The sequence below is a fragment of the Hermetia illucens genome, chromosome 1 (assembly GCF_905115235.1).
Source record: "Hermetia illucens chromosome 1, iHerIll2.2.curated.20191125, whole genome shotgun sequence".
NCBI lineage: Eukaryota > Metazoa > Arthropoda > Insecta > Diptera > Stratiomyidae > Hermetia > Hermetia illucens.
Window position 1 is genome coordinate 42,253,138 of NC_051849.1, and position 15,445 is coordinate 42,268,582.

Consider the following 15,445-nt stretch of genomic DNA (forward strand, 5'->3'; position numbering starts at 1 on the left):
GGTTTGCGGATGTATTACCTCAGACGGAATCGCACTACTTATTGAAATAGATGGTGTAATCCGTAATTAATATTATTTGCGTATTCTTGTTGAAAATTTGGGAAAAAGTAGGGAGTATCTTTGGGGGTCATATTTGAAGATGATAATGACCCTAAGCACCCGGCAAAAATCCTAAAGGAATGGATCAACAACACAATATTTTTGACAGAATAAAATAGATCAAATTTATATTTTCAGTAAGAAATTAAATTACTCCGAAAATTATAGAATAATTGCCGAAAGTTAAAATAAAGAAGGAATTAAAAATTCGTATTTAATAGCATTTACAGATTCACACGAAGCTGGTTGCATAAGAAAGCCACGGACGCTTCTACACCTGAAGCGCACAGCTTCCGCCCTGGGGCTAACTTCTATTCCAAGCGCCCAATGTCCACTGAACTGGCCTTTGTTAAGTACAAGCGAATGCGACGCAGCGAAACCTGTTTTTGAAGACAACAAGGCAAAAGATACTTTATCGGAATCTAAGCCGAAAATTCTAAGGTTTTCAAATTTAAATCTAACTCCAGCCTCTCCAAAATAATGTATCTTTTATCATACTACGTGATCATATCCTACATATTTTTCTGTTTTGTTATCATTCCATTTAGTAGACGGGTAGTTATTGACTTCATGCACGGGGTCAACACCTTATCATGGCCCCCTAAGTTTTTGTCTACAGACATTCGTCAGATTCGGACGTGCTGCATGCATGTGTACGTCATATTGTGTTCACTGAGATTTTACACAAAAGTTTTATTTTCAGCTCAACAATTTATTCTGTTTGTTGGTCGGAATGATGAATTTCAAATTCTTAAGATCAACATGCATAACTTGCATCAGTTTCAAAACTGGATTCGATACTGTTAGCACGCTGCGTTTAAGTATCCTCACGAGATAAAGTTTTCAAAGTGGAAAAGTGTCTTAAAATTCGGGGGAAAAAAACTATGTTTAAGAATATTTGTAACCGAAAACCTGTTATCAACCGGAACGTTTTTTATTCAGTTTCTGCATATTACTCGCGAAATTATAGCAAGGTACGGATGCTGGAAGGTGTTAATTTGTCGGCTTTGAGTTAGCTTTCTACTTATAAAAAGTAGACAAATAAAGTCTAGACTTTATTAACATTCGTGATATATACACATTACAAATCTACCATACAGTATAAAGACAGAATATCAAGGAGACCTTGCTGAGGCGTCAATGTGTGTAGTATAAATTCATTGGTGTATAAAAAGGAGTCGGTAAACATTTTATTGTAAAACCTTCGGTGAAGAGCATTTGCAAAACCCAGAGTTTTCAGGGAATTCGTTTTAATCTTCAATTAAATGTATTTTTATTATTTATAAATACTGTTTATATCATAAGAACCGTATATTGATGAGTCCATATTTCGTATGAAGTGAGTTTCTTATAACAAATTTCCTTTCTCTCTGTATCGAAAAACCTCGGTAGTACATAGTACTGAACGATTACCACTTTCCTTAGTACGCACCATGAAACTAAACACCACCTCCTCTGAACGTCTTAATGGATGACCCACTGTAGTCAGCTGTATAAAGTACATTGTGAGGTGAACTGTGGAAACATCCCAGAGCAAAATCCGAAAACTTTAATTCAACTTCAATAAATCTGAGAATATTGCGATGTTTTGAATGTTTCAATGACGTTGAAAGCAGTGTCGTTTCTTGAAAGGTCAATTCATAAAGCCTCCTGCGCATAATGTCCACGGACTTTTAGGAACTTAGGACTCAAAGTACGCAGATTCTTCGGCTGATTTCCAAGGGACCGAGCAGCTGCATATGAAATGCAAACTCATTGCTTTTGACTAGATCTAGTAGATACTTCCAACCAACTTTTCTCTAAACGTCGGCTCTGGTCCCATCATTGTAGGGCCAAACCTTGGCAAGCAAATCTGTCAACCTCCTCATTACCAACGATGTTTGAGTGTCCTGGCATACTCATGAAGAACGCTTCATTAAGTCGACCAAGTCTCATCAGCAATTTCATACCGACTGGCATAATAATGGTATTGCCATTTAATGCTTATTTGCAAAACAAACCCGCCAGTTTTATAATAGACACTCTTCCGCTAAGAGGTCAGATATTGTCTTCTATTTATAGTTAAGTCTAAAATTGATAGACCAGTAGCTTACTCCAAACTACAATTTTATTTTATAGTGTTTATATACATATTTCGGGAGCAACTTACCCCCTTCATCAGTACGAGTAGCTTTATACTGATGCGTGATATATTGCGCAAACCGTGCGATACTATTAACTGGATAATACACAGTCCGTTATCATTGGTATCCCTATGTAAGCTATGGGAGCCGACGTATCATCTGAAAACGGGCTCCGTCCCTACTTGATTGTTGAAATCTCCAAGTATGATTTTGATATCATGCTTGGAACAGGCTTCAAGGGTCCGCTCAACTGCCTCGTAGAAGATATCCTTCTCCGACTTTGCAGTCTCCTCTGTCGGGGCGCGAACGTTTATGAGGTTTATATTTCTAAATTAGCTTCGCAAATACAGAGTGCATAGCATTTTGCTTATATTTTCAAAGTCGATAACAGCAGGTTTGATATTTTGGCTGACTAAGAAACCTACTCCGAGCACATGGTTTATTGGATGGCCGCTATAATATATGGTGTAGTGGCTCTTCTCCAGTGAACCGGTCCCTATCCAGCGCATCTCTTGCTACGCTGTTACATCAGCTTTATATTGGGACAGGGTATCAGCTACCTGCTTGGTAGCTCGCTCTTTGTACAGGGAGCGCACGTTCCATTAGAAAATGCGCAAATCGTTATTCCGTTGTCGTTGCCGGGTTCGTCGTTTTGAAATCCATCCTGTCTGAGGCTCCTTCCGTTTCTTCGTAGCTTCGGTTTTCCATGTAGGGTTGTCAGCCCTACCCAACCCCCAACCTGGAGAACCAGTTGGTACCTAAACCTTAAAGCGCCTTAAAGGATATCATTTCATGACCGTAAAGGTCCATTAGGAGGCAATCTGGTCAATTTTTCGGTTCCATACCCATTACAAAATGAACGTGTCTATGCTTTGAGAATGTAAAATCATTCGAAGCCCGCTACTCTCCAACAAGAGCCGCGATGCCAACCTGATTTCGATGACTTCTCCCTTGGTTACATTGACGAAAGTGGGTTAAGCCTAAGATGAAAATATGCAATCTGTACGTGTTAATGTTATAAGTTTCTCAACAAATATGGTAGGCAATAACATTGCAATTACTATGCACTTTCTCTTGGCACATTGGATAGCTCTAAGGAATTATAAACTCTAAAAACTTCGTGTGCGTCTTAGGTAAAAGTACGGCTAATTTAACCTTTTTAGTGTCACTATGGTTATAGAGGAAGAAAATCTTTTGAAAGTCCCAGGAAGGGGGAGGGGCGTCTTGCATGCAAATTGAAATGCAACTAAATAGCAAGGAAATTTATGCCCCGTGTTCTCGCTCAAGTCATTCCCTGATGTTAGCAGTAAGCGTATTTATCAAGCGACTCTTCAAAGAATCATCCCATCTGCGTTGCCAGCAATACTGGAACTCCGTCTTTAATCAAGACCGCTTCCATTTTTTCATCTGACCAGCCTTTTCCAACCAGAACCGCTTACAAAGTCTCTTCCTTATAGGCCTCTACATGCTCTGGGCACTTTGCTGTAACAAGCAAAGCCAACAATCATAATCTCTCACGGGCCAGAGCCACAAGCATTTCATTATACTGTACATCATACTCTAAAGCGGAGGGTTCAGTACCGAGCTTTTTGGCAGCCTGGCTGTGACTGTGCATTTTCTGACCTGTCACGCATCAGTGATTCCTCTATAAAAAGCAATCATCGACCAAACTCGCCAAGTATCTAGAATTACCCATCTCAGCTAATGCGCCTTTAATTCAGGTCCAGTTGACGGACGGCAGAGTAATTACCGCCCCCTCGACAGGTTCACCACGAACTTGTTGAACCCATAATGAAGCAAGTACGACAAAATTCAATTGGCGCTCTGGCGGGTCATTGCTGCTTTCAACTCGAGGAGCACCCACGCAGCAGGTCGTGTTCGTCACATCAAATTTCAGAGTTGTATCTTATATTTTTCAAACTAACGATTCAAGAACAGACTCACAGAACTTTCTACGCTGATAAGCATGCTGGTTTTCCTGATTTGTCTAAAGTTCATTGGATTGGAATAATATCTTTCCCGGGCTTAGGTATAAAAATCATCTCAACCTTCTGCCAAAAGGTAGGCACATAGCCCAGAGCAACACATAATCAAAAAATCTTTCTTAGAATACACTCTAAATATTATAGTTTATGCCCTCCTTTACCATCACTAAATAGATGCCATCTATGCTAAGTACTTTGAATCTGACTTTGATCGGCTATTCTATAGGCTCTGTACAACCTGAAGTTCTCTCTCTCTCGCCTACCAGTTTCTCACAGTATGCTCTAAAGGAGTCTCGCTTCGAACGTTTTACGAGCCCCTTATATTGACGTCATTCCTATTGCTTCTGCAAGTGGGATTCAGAAACCATCTGGTTGATTTCCTGGAGGTATTGTTTTACTGCTTTTCCCTCGGGACACAGGACAAGCCTTTTAAAGCACTCTAAGAATGTTCTATTCAGAGTTTTCAATTGCTCTTCTATCGCCCAAGGAGTGATTAGACACCTAGGGAACTGAACTTTGTCAATTAGAAATTCATTGAACTTTGTCCAACCTTTTTTGGTAGGATCCCGTCTTTGTATTATAGTCTCTTCGCCTGCAATAGTCAATATAAATTCTAAGTAACGGTGATCTGATAGTGCGACTCCTGTTAGCATTGGCTACTCTCTACTCAACTCTAACAACTTTGAAGTGCAGATTATTGGGTCGATTACTTTACTTGTTCTTGCCCCCACGATGAATGCATCCTACGTTCGCGGTCATCAGATAAAATCAAATAGCTTCTCTCCTCTAGGATTGTATTTGCTATTGCTCCAACAAATATGCTGAGCGTTTGCATTAAAACCCTGCAAAGAGTTCAAGACCTCTTCATTCTGCATGCAATAACAGATCAGAACAGGGAGCATAGGGTAAGTAAGCAGAAGCAGCTATAACATTTCTCCTCCTGCCACCTAGTGTCGTTAAATGACCGCAACGAGGTCCTGGGAACAGAATTGTCTCAGCATGGTTCCCTCTTACAATTTTGGCATCAGGACGCAGGCTCTCGATCTCGAGGATCTCTTATCGGAGATGATCCTAGTCCCCTTTACTGATCCAATACCACAGATTTTGTTAAAACGTACCCATGGCTCTTGTACGAGCCCTGCAACTTTGCTAGCCTTGCTGCCAATAGATAGGAAGAGGCTTTGACTTACTGCAAGTTAATTTTTTAACCTTTATGTTTGTAAACCACCGCTAACTTAAGAGTCTGTTATGTCCTCTGTGGATCTCATAGCTGATCACGGTTCTCAAGGAAGAACAAGCAAGCAAGCAAGAGATTTGAAAATCCTAGTAGTCTCAGTAGCAATTCTTGCGAGATTCGGTAAAAATAGCTATCATCCTTGTAACTTGTACTATAATCGAAAAAGCTCTGTCTGGTGATGGACTGACCTAACAGGCTCCATTCCCAATTTTTCTGATTTGTTTTCAATTCAACAATGATGGGTCTTTACAACTGTCGACCGCCCCATCGCAGCCTAAACTGTTTGTCACAATCAGGGCTGTAGCAATATATTTTCTGCTGGTCGCACACATTTTGCAATAAAATGCATCATTGCGGTAATGTGGGTCTTATCTATAGTTTCTACCCTTAGTTTGCTGACCTGGTTAGCCTTGAAAAAGGTTTGTGGGCTTTAATTTAATGGTTTGCTAAAGATATTCGCGTATAATCAAATATAGAGTGCGAACTGATATATCCAGTATTGATCAATTTTCAGGCGCAAATTCAAAGTGAAGATCCGGAATGGAGTACTGCAAAGCCATTTTCTTCAGTACCTGGACCATCGAAAATCGATCTTGTATTTGCATTCATGCCGGGAGGTGAGTACACCGCCCATATCACAATTCATCATTAAAGTCCCTGAAAAATTTCAGGCAAGTATCATAACAAACCGTTAAAAGAAATTCAGTCCATGTGCCGTAAGGATTATGGCGAACTTCTAATATTTCCCGGAATGTTCGGAAAAAGAGATATTCTGATATCTTTCAATCCAGAAGATTACCATAAAATATTTCGTACCGAGGGTGCAATGCCGGTGAGAAGAGGTTTAGACACTCTGACATATTACCGAAAGGTCCTCAGAAAAGAAGTTTTCAAAGACATGGGTGGATTAGTTGCTGAGTATGGCTGCTGCTATATGATTGTTAAAACTTTTTAAGCACTTTCCTTTTCATAGGCAAGGTGAAAAATGGGCCCAGTTTCGTACTGTGGTTAATCCTGTCATGATGCAAGCGCCGAAGGTGAAACAATACATTCCGAAAATTGACGGTGTGGCAATCGACTTTATAAATCGTATCAGACAAATTCGAAATAACGAAACAAATGAAATGCCAGCTAATTTTGAAGAAGAGCTAAATCGCTGGGCTCTAGAATCTGTTGGTCTGGTGGCTTTGGATGCAAGGCTTGGATTACTCACTGAAAGCACTGTAACAGCTCAGAGGTGTATTCAGTCCCTGAAGGTATTCTTTAGACTCATGTTTGAGCTCGACTTTCAACCGTCATTGTGGAAGATCTATCCCACTCGAAAATATAAAGAATTAATGAAGGCGTTAGATGTGATGACCGAAACCACAGGTGAATATCTAGAGCTAGCAAAGGCAAAGTTGGAGAGAAAAATAGATGTTAATGGTAATCAAGGAGAAGCTGATAGCGTGCTTCAGAAACTGTTGAAGGTTGACCCTCACATAGCACATATAATGGCTATGGATTTGATTTTGGCAGGCGTTGATACTGTAAGTATTTGTTGAAAAGAAATGAAATGTTCCAGGATATGATTTTTTTCTAATTCCAGACTTGCTCAAGTATAGTTTCGTGCCTATTCATGCTTGGTCGCAACCCCAACAAACAAAGAATACTTAGGGAAGAAATCAAAACAATCCTTCCAGACGATAATTCTACTTTAACTGGAGTAGCCATGAACAGTCTACCATACTTACGTGCTTGCATCAAAGAGTCTTTTCGAATATGCCCAGTCTCGATTGCGAATTTCCGCACCACTGGAAAAAACATTGTCCTAAGCGGCTATCAAGTTCCAAAAGGAGTTGACGTTGTAATGGCCAATATGGTTCTACTCACGGATGAAAATATTTTCCCGCGTTCTGCTGAATTCATACCAGAACGATGGCTGAGAAAGACTACCGAGGAATACCCATCAGCATCGACAGCAAAACCTTTTGTCTTTCTACCTTTTGGGTTTGGACCGAGGATGTGCATCGGCAGAAGATTTGCTGAAGTCGAAATTGAAGTACTTTTATGTCGACTTATTCGCAATTTCGTCGTTGAATGGAATTATCCTGATATCCAGTTTAAGTCAAATGTGATAAATGTTCCGCAGGGAGAGTTAAAATTTAAGTTTACGGATGTGAATGAAAGCCAAAAATAAAATATAATATTATAGAATGTAAAATACTGACCAGAATTAAATTACAGCCCGCAATGAGAGCCTTCAAATGTCGCCGGCATTAGGGACTTTGGGAAGCCAACTCTGAAGGTTTCAGTTTTAATGGTTTTTTCAGAACTTTTCCTCTGAAAATTGTAAACTAAATTAAATAAAATCCTGTCCTGTTGTGATGTCATAGCGAAAGGAAATGCATAGTTTATTACCAACTACATATTCACCCACACCCCCCATTTGATGACGTAAATTAAAATAGATAGTATATTATATTAGCAAAGAAATAAATTATAAGTATTAACAATAACGAAAGAAATATGAAAACTATGGTAAGTACCAATAGTTTTAATTGCAATTTCTTCTTCAGCCTTTGATCGGTTGCGCCCTCAAACCACCGTTTAGCGTATCAAACCAACGTTGCTTCGGTCAGCCTTTGTGTTTTTTACCATGGACTTCGATGTTCAGATCAATCTTGGCAAGTGAGTTTTCATCAGCGCGAAAGACGTGCCCATAGCATTAAAGATGCCTCTCCCGGTGATCATTCCAGTTTCATATATATCAATCAATAAATAGAGAACTGTTCCCATTTAAGGCCAACCTCCTAACTTACCTCGTTGGAAGTATGTCTTCTGTTCTCTCCTTTGTGCTGTAAAGGGCAAACAGCCTTTAGTTTCATTACAGACACAAGCAACAGACTAACAGGTAAACACAAAATAGGTAGGTAGGTATCAGTGGAAGACAAGCCCAATTAGCGCTGTGGTAGGCCATTTTGATGCCGCAAACTCATAAAACCATAATTGCTGTGGTAAGAGCAATGTAAGTATGGTCCCCTATAAACCAATGTTCCGTGTAAACCACTATGACTTAGCGGTGAATCTTCACCATCCATCCTTCGCAGCCAGCGAGACGCCGACTGCGTCCGATCCCCTCTACGTTCCGATGATCATACCGCAGTTATCGACAGGCCTCCAGTATCCCGAGTGCCTTAACTTCGAATACACTGGCAAACCCCAGCAGACCGAACGACTCAGCTTCACTCTGCATATCCTAGAAAACTGCTGCACTGTCGACGCAAACCATCTTTGATCCGTTGGTGAAAATTTCTTGCAACAGTTCGCCGATTTTCTACTCTAACATAGTTGAAGCTCCACTTGTTTATGGCGTAGTCCGTTGGAAATTCCGAGAATTCCCAAGGCACTTCGCCTCGGATGTAACTATGGCCGTATAGCGTTGTTGTCTAATATCCGGGCTCACGTAGTCTAGCAGAACAGCGTATTTAACATAAAGGTGCAGGAGTATATTGAAGGCTTCTGCCAAGCAGGACTGCTTAGTTTTATCATAATTCTTGTTCAGCATACGCGCCCAAAGTGGAAGGAAATATGCCTGGCTCTTAGCATGGATCGCTATCCAATGCATAAGACACCCCTACAATCCTAATCTGGTTAGAGCCCCTTGGACGGTTTTGTTACAGCCTTTTCTTGCTTTTATCCATAACCAGACAGTCGTGGTACTGCTCATAAATTTGGTCGTAATGTAAGGTACGGAATCGTCTATGCTCATGTAAGGAGCCGAAAATTCTTCAAAGGTTTCTTCTCTCAAACACGACTAAGAGTTCGAAATTTTTCTTGTAAGATTATTGTCTCTTGCATTTACAAGAGTATCGCGGATCAATTTTTTAAGAGCCAGGTTAAAAGGAATGCATGATAGAGCATCTCCAAGAGTGAACCTACTGCTTTTATCTGTACTCGCACATTGGTCAAGGTCAGCCTAATCAGTTTTATATAATTATAATTCTCTCATCATCGTGTACAGTTTCACCCTGACTATGCTATCATAGACGGCCTTGAAATCGATGAAAAGATAGTGCAGCTGATGACCACATTCCAACAGTTCCAAAATGATCCGTAGGGTGTTGATGTGGTCAATGTAGGAGGGTTCGGAATGGAAACTAGTCTGCTCTCTGTCCATCATGCTTTCGAGATGTTCTTTGATGCGTTCCAGAATTAGTTTAGCTATTATTTTTGCGTCGCAAAAACAGGAAACACGCAGATATCCCTTCAATTGTCACACTCAAAACGGGTGCGCTTCTTTGGGAATTTGTCGATTAACCCCTTCATCCACTCTTTGGGAAAGGTCTCGGATTCCCACGATTTCCGTACGAGTGGAAGTAACAAAACTGAGGTAACTGCAGGTGCAGCGATAAATAACTCCTCGGGAATACCGTCAAACAAAGCGGCTTTACTCCATTTGAGTGCATTGATAGCCAAAGTAATTTTTCGCTGCTTGGAGGAACAGTCTGTATCTGCATGTTTCATCCATAAAAGGAAAAACCTCACCGGATGTGATACGGTTAAGAACGATGGTGAACTGTTCTTTCCACCTGTTCAGTTTTTCATCATAGTGGATTAGAAGTCGACATTAACGTTCCTCACAGGACCATCAAAAGATTTGTGGTAACATGCAAGCTCGTTCGTGATGTGGTATACAGTTCAGAAATTATTGCAATCTGTGGCATCTTCCATTTCCCTGACCAGGGCAATAGCAAATTCCCTCTTGTTATGGCATACACTACCAATTTCTTGGGATTTGGCTCGGAATCCGAACGCAGTCCGCAGCGGTCAATGGAGCCTTCAACCCCTTCAGTTCATCGATCCGCTTCTACGATTCCAGTCAGCCAGATCTTATGACACCCTTTCCGGACGTGGCCGCAACCTATGTAGCCTCCGAGAAAAGAGAATTTTTTATGGCGGCACAATGCTCATCGATATTCTCAGATGGGTTACTTATCGAGCGACCACTGAGTCCTATAAGCGGTCGATGTTAAATTTAGGGGGCTACAGCTTCTCGACAATGCGAGAAGTAGCGGACGCAACAGCAAGCGAAAGTAAGCGACCATCAGATGGTGATCCCTCTCGAAGCTGATTTCAGCGCCTCTCTTGTTACGCACATCCAGAAGACTGCTTTAAATCTACTGCTGACCGAGAAGTGGTCGATCTGATTGTTCGTACAGCGTCGGCATGAAGCCAGCAGAACTTCAGGCTCTGTGCTCGAACAATATACCACCAATGACGAGGCGGTGGGAATTGAAGAAATCCACGAACCTCACACAATTACTGTTGCGGTTGCCAAGACCGTGCTTCCCTATCACATGCCTGAGCAATGTGTTGTCAAATCCCGCTTTGGAATTCAGACCACCCATCACGATCACAATGTCACTTTTAGAATGCCTCCCTTGAACTTCGTTTAATTGCTCGTAGACAGAATCCTTCTCCACTATATCGGAAGTCACCGATAGTGCGTAGCATTGTACAATTGTGATACTCCTTAACCTAGACCGAAATCTAGCAGTTAGACGTCTGTCAGAAACTGGCTCCCAGGTTTTAATAGCGCGCCTTGCGGCAACCGTCAAAAACAACCTGACTCCGGATTCAAATCTACTACCACTTACCACTTAGCTTTCTAGAGTACAAAAGCACATTACCGAAAGAGGGAGAGGGCTACTCTCCAGAGTCCCACCATCTAACTTCGCTTAAGCCCAAAATGTCCAGCTTATATCGGGGGGAATTCTCGCGCAAGTTGGAGAAATCGAGCATTCAGAAGACCCTCGCTACCGTTGTCGAGGTGTGTGTGCACATTCCAGAAACCAATCATAGTACGTTTTCGGTAGCAATAAAGTTTCAAAATTTACAGCTTGCTAGGCCACAAATTTCTATCCCTTTTACTCGCTTCTTACGAGGAAGCAGGGAAGGCTTTGAATATATTCTTAAGCGCCATCTCACAGGAGAAATGTTCTACTCCATATAATTGCTTTCGAGGTTGAAGGGGGCACATCTCCGCCTGGAATATACTGGTATAGTTACCCATTGGTTCAAAGTACGTTTTTCTTGGACCACTGACCCCGCAAGCAGCAGGTCTCCCCCTCGCTGGTACTCCCGGGCATTTTAAAAATCGCGCTCTTTGTCTGCATATGTATGTGCAGATGGAGAAGAGTCAATCCAGTGTTTGTCAGCTTTCTTAGAAATTCGCCAAACATCATACTCCACATTAATAATGATGAGACCCTACCGCGAACTCCGTCGAGCGGAGAAGCGACTTCACAGACGGAAAAAGGAAGTAGGGGGAACCAACATGTCTGAGAACTCGAAAAGTACAGGGAGCAACCACACCAGGTGCGGAAGTTTTCCAAACAAGTCAGCAGGATGAAGCCTGATTTTCTGATTTTCGACAAAATGGGCATATTGAAGCGATGGGTTGAGTATTTTGATGAACTGCTGAACAGCGGCTTAAAAATTATATGTCGCCAGGAGCCGATGGAATTACAGTTGAATTGGTTGAATTGGTCCAGGCAAATCAGCAATAGATCAGATTTTCTCTCTGCAGCAAGCGATGGAAAACTGTTGCAATATGGACATCTGTTTCACCATCTTTTCATCGACTTCAAAGCTGCCTATGAAAGCATAACCAGAGTAAAACTGTACATGGCTATGGCAGAATTCGGTATCCCGACGAAATTGATAAGAATGACTAGGCTGGCCCTGGCCAATGTGCGAGGCCATATAAAAGCAGCAGAATCACTCTCGAGACATTCGACATCAACAACGGTCTAAAACAAGGAGATGCCCTATCATCCTCTTACTGTACCAGACAATGATCTTACCAGTACTCATGTATTCCTCGGAGATTTGGTTTCTTAACTGCGTTCGAGAGAAGAATCCTCCGAAGAATTTTTGCCCCCCCTACATGAGACCAGACAGCTTTTAGCGATATCGAATTGGTGGACCTCGGGGCAAAACCGGGATGGCTGGAGTTCCTTATTAAGGCTGACCTAGACCGGATATCGGTTGTTGCGTCATTGATGATGATGATACCCTGCCCTGTGGACAACTCAGAGTGGTGTCCACGACAATAAAAATTGTATCTGGCGGTACTTCTATTTGCCTACTCTCTAACAATGTTTTTTGTAAATGGGGTTCGCCTTTTTAAATGGTTTCTCGGGTATCGCTTCTTTTCAACTATTATGGGTCATGCAGTTTTTGGACGGCCTTGTTGAGAGGACTGGTTCCACCGCATGTCGGAGCCTATTCCAGATTTCTTATTCTCTCTGAATGTGTGGACTATCCACTGTATTCTAATTACCTTCGCAGGCATTCTGCCCATCCAGAAGGACAGGTCACAGTTAGATACTAGACAGCTACCGCACTCCCCCTTGCCCCTCAAGGGGGGGAATTAGTGCGAGTACGCACGATTTCAAATTGTTTTACCCTTGAGCATGAGCGAGATGTAACGAAAATCCGATCGGCTGTGTTTAACATACGTGAATACGTGAAACAACTTTTTGCTATATGGGTGAGCACGCCGTAGTTCCAGAATAGCAAAAACTCACCGATCTCTCTCTTACCAATACGATTCGAAGAAAGATTATGCCTTTTCCTTGTTTAGCGTCTCTGATGCGTAGAGATAAGCTTTTGGAGGACATTCGCAAGTGGAGTCATTTTAGTGTGGGTACTGCCTATAGTAGATCTACTGTGGGCCAGGTTGTTTCCCACTCTCTTACGGAGCAGGACATCTTGTCTCTCTGTATGCGTTGTATCACCGAGCACTCCTTCGAAATCCAAAAACGCAAACAGTGGTATTTTTTTGTTTCTTTAGTATCCCATATTACATACGTCATCTGATACAGAGCAGTGTCGGTTGACCGTTGTGCCTGGTAAACGTGCTGACACGGATGTCGAGGATTATGCATTGGAACATTAATTCTAATATAGTAGTCTATGACCTTCTTCATCGTTTCAAGTGCGAACCAATCTGCCTATGATTGGTCTGAAAGATTTAACGACTACCTTTGCCCGCCTCCATCCCCCATTTTTGAAAACAAGAATTAACTTCATTCTCGCAATAAATAGTAAGAAATGTCGTGAATATCTGTGGAAAGAAAAAAATCATTTAAAATATAGCAACGATAGAATAATATTATTGTTTGGAATATTATTGGATATATGACTTACCCCTAGGCCCGCGCGCAAAATCTGTCAACTTTCGAAACCCTACCCTTGCCCACAGGCCTACTTATATTCAAAAGCGTGTATCGACAACATCATAACGTTGCTTATTGAAATTTGTAAATTATATTTTTTAAAAAAATAATTTATTATGTTTTTATTTACTAAATACATAGTGACATATTATACTAAAATGTAAAAATTTAGAAAGAAGAATAAAACTAGCAAAAATCTGATTTCTGGTGTCCAAAGCAACCAAATAATTAACATAAAAATCTAATATTTCATTCTTTGATATCTTGAAATAATTTTGCTAAAACGCATCGTCAAATCGAGAGGCCAATTCCATTTATTTCGGTACAGAAACATATATTATAAAAATTTGTTTACAAGTGAAATTTATCGGAAATGAAATTCATTAAGGTGGTCACTGTTGGATGATACTATATCAGTCAGTATTTTATATGGCCATATAAACGTGGTCACTAGTGGCAGTTCATCAGTTGTCAAGCTCTTGTCAGCCTCACCATTGTTTATTTGTAATTTGTCACTTAGACGAACACGTTTCTAAACTTCAATTCCAAAATGTATTTGATGTACACTTTGAACGAAAACGGAGAGCGTGTTTACACACTCAAGGTAAGCCTAATGCCATATTCTTTATTATTCTTACTATTGATCTATATATTTTTAGAAAAAGACTCCAGAAGGCCGTCCGACCGTGTCTGCCCATCCTGCACGCTTCTCCCCAGAGGACAAATATTCACGTCAACGGATAATAATCAAGAAACGCTTCGGACTTCTTTTGACCCAGCGGCCGCAACCTGTTTACTAATAATATGATGAAAACCATTTCCTTTTGTGTGTAGAATAAAAGTTTAACTATATTTCTAATCTGGTGTTTATAATTTACGCCTTAAGCCTGCGGTGTGGTCGTACAGTCTAGTGTTCAGGAACTCTCCCCTCATATCCAGAATGAAGTAGAAGGCGCGGTTCTTCACTTTCAAAGGTAGCTGGACTCTGGCTGCGTCGCGCGATTCTTGGGCAGAAATGCAGTTGACAGGGACCTCCATTATTCGGTTCTTCCCGAAGGGGCCGTAAGTAACCAGAGACACTTTCTGGCCACCTTTTCGCAATATTAGGAAGCGGACGGAACGAAGGCTAAACAGCCAGGCAGCTGCTAGGATACCATAGCCTGTGACCAAAACAGAAATTACTGTACATCATGGGTCCCTAATTGATAAATGTTTGTTTTTACCGATCAAGAAACAGCTGACTGTGATTGTGTTTCTGTACTTATTTTCGCCCAAATTGATCTTCCGGAACCAGGAGGCATCCTCATCTACCTTTTCGACTGGTGCATCTTTCAATGTCGTAAAGGCAAAATGCGATAAATATGACCAGAAACCGAACTGACAAAGAGCGAAAATGTTTAAAATCTTGAAAAACCGAGGATTGTCGTATTTGAACAGAATCACATCTTTGGGAACATTTGTGTTGACATCTACGGCTCTATTGAAGGAGCGAGGCGTTGTGTTTACATGGCGGCAGTTCGTTGAGTGAAAAGATGATATTCGCGGCTTGTATGGAAAGAAGTGTCTCGCAATATTTACATTTTGCGCGGGTCGCACGTAACACAAAATCGGGATCATTTTATTATCAAACCCCGCCACTTATAAACATAACCTCACATTGCGAGTTATCAATGGGACGTTGCCAAGTAGAAATGTGTTAAGGATTTTGGATTGGTTCTTTTTCAAAGCAATAATACAATCAAAAAATTCGAATCGTGTTTATAATAATGTAAAGTT

General features: G+C 41.2%; 3 protein-coding genes across 3 annotated transcripts; 2 read left to right on the forward strand and 1 right to left on the reverse strand.

Annotated features, from left to right (window-relative positions):
- Positions 1-815: 815 nt before the first annotated feature.
- LOC119661114 (cytochrome P450 CYP12A2-like) lies at positions 816-7,725 on the forward strand. Its single transcript, XM_038070310.1, has 5 exons — positions 816-1,073; positions 5,959-6,061; positions 6,116-6,362; positions 6,418-6,973; positions 7,033-7,725. The coding sequence occupies exons 1-5, from the start codon at positions 984-986 to the stop codon at positions 7,621-7,623; spliced, it is 1,587 nt and encodes a 528-aa protein (XP_037926238.1). The 5' UTR covers positions 816-983; the 3' UTR covers positions 7,624-7,725.
- Positions 7,726-14,115: 6,390 nt separating this feature from the next.
- On the forward strand, positions 14,116-14,528 carry LOC119651454 (H/ACA ribonucleoprotein complex subunit 3). The gene is made up of 2 exons (XM_038055062.1): positions 14,116-14,273; positions 14,329-14,528. Exons 1-2 carry the CDS (start codon positions 14,220-14,222, stop codon positions 14,467-14,469), a joined length of 195 nt encoding a protein of 64 aa, XP_037910990.1. The 5' UTR covers positions 14,116-14,219; the 3' UTR covers positions 14,470-14,528.
- LOC119651443 (transmembrane protein 223) lies at positions 14,499-15,342 on the reverse strand. The gene is made up of 2 exons (XM_038055051.1): positions 14,893-15,342; positions 14,499-14,829 (listed from the first exon to the last, which is right to left on the reverse strand). Exons 1-2 carry the CDS (start codon positions 15,284-15,286, stop codon positions 14,537-14,539), a joined length of 687 nt encoding a protein of 228 aa, XP_037910979.1. The 5' UTR covers positions 15,287-15,342; the 3' UTR covers positions 14,499-14,536.
- Between the last annotated feature and the right edge of the window lie 103 nt (positions 15,343-15,445).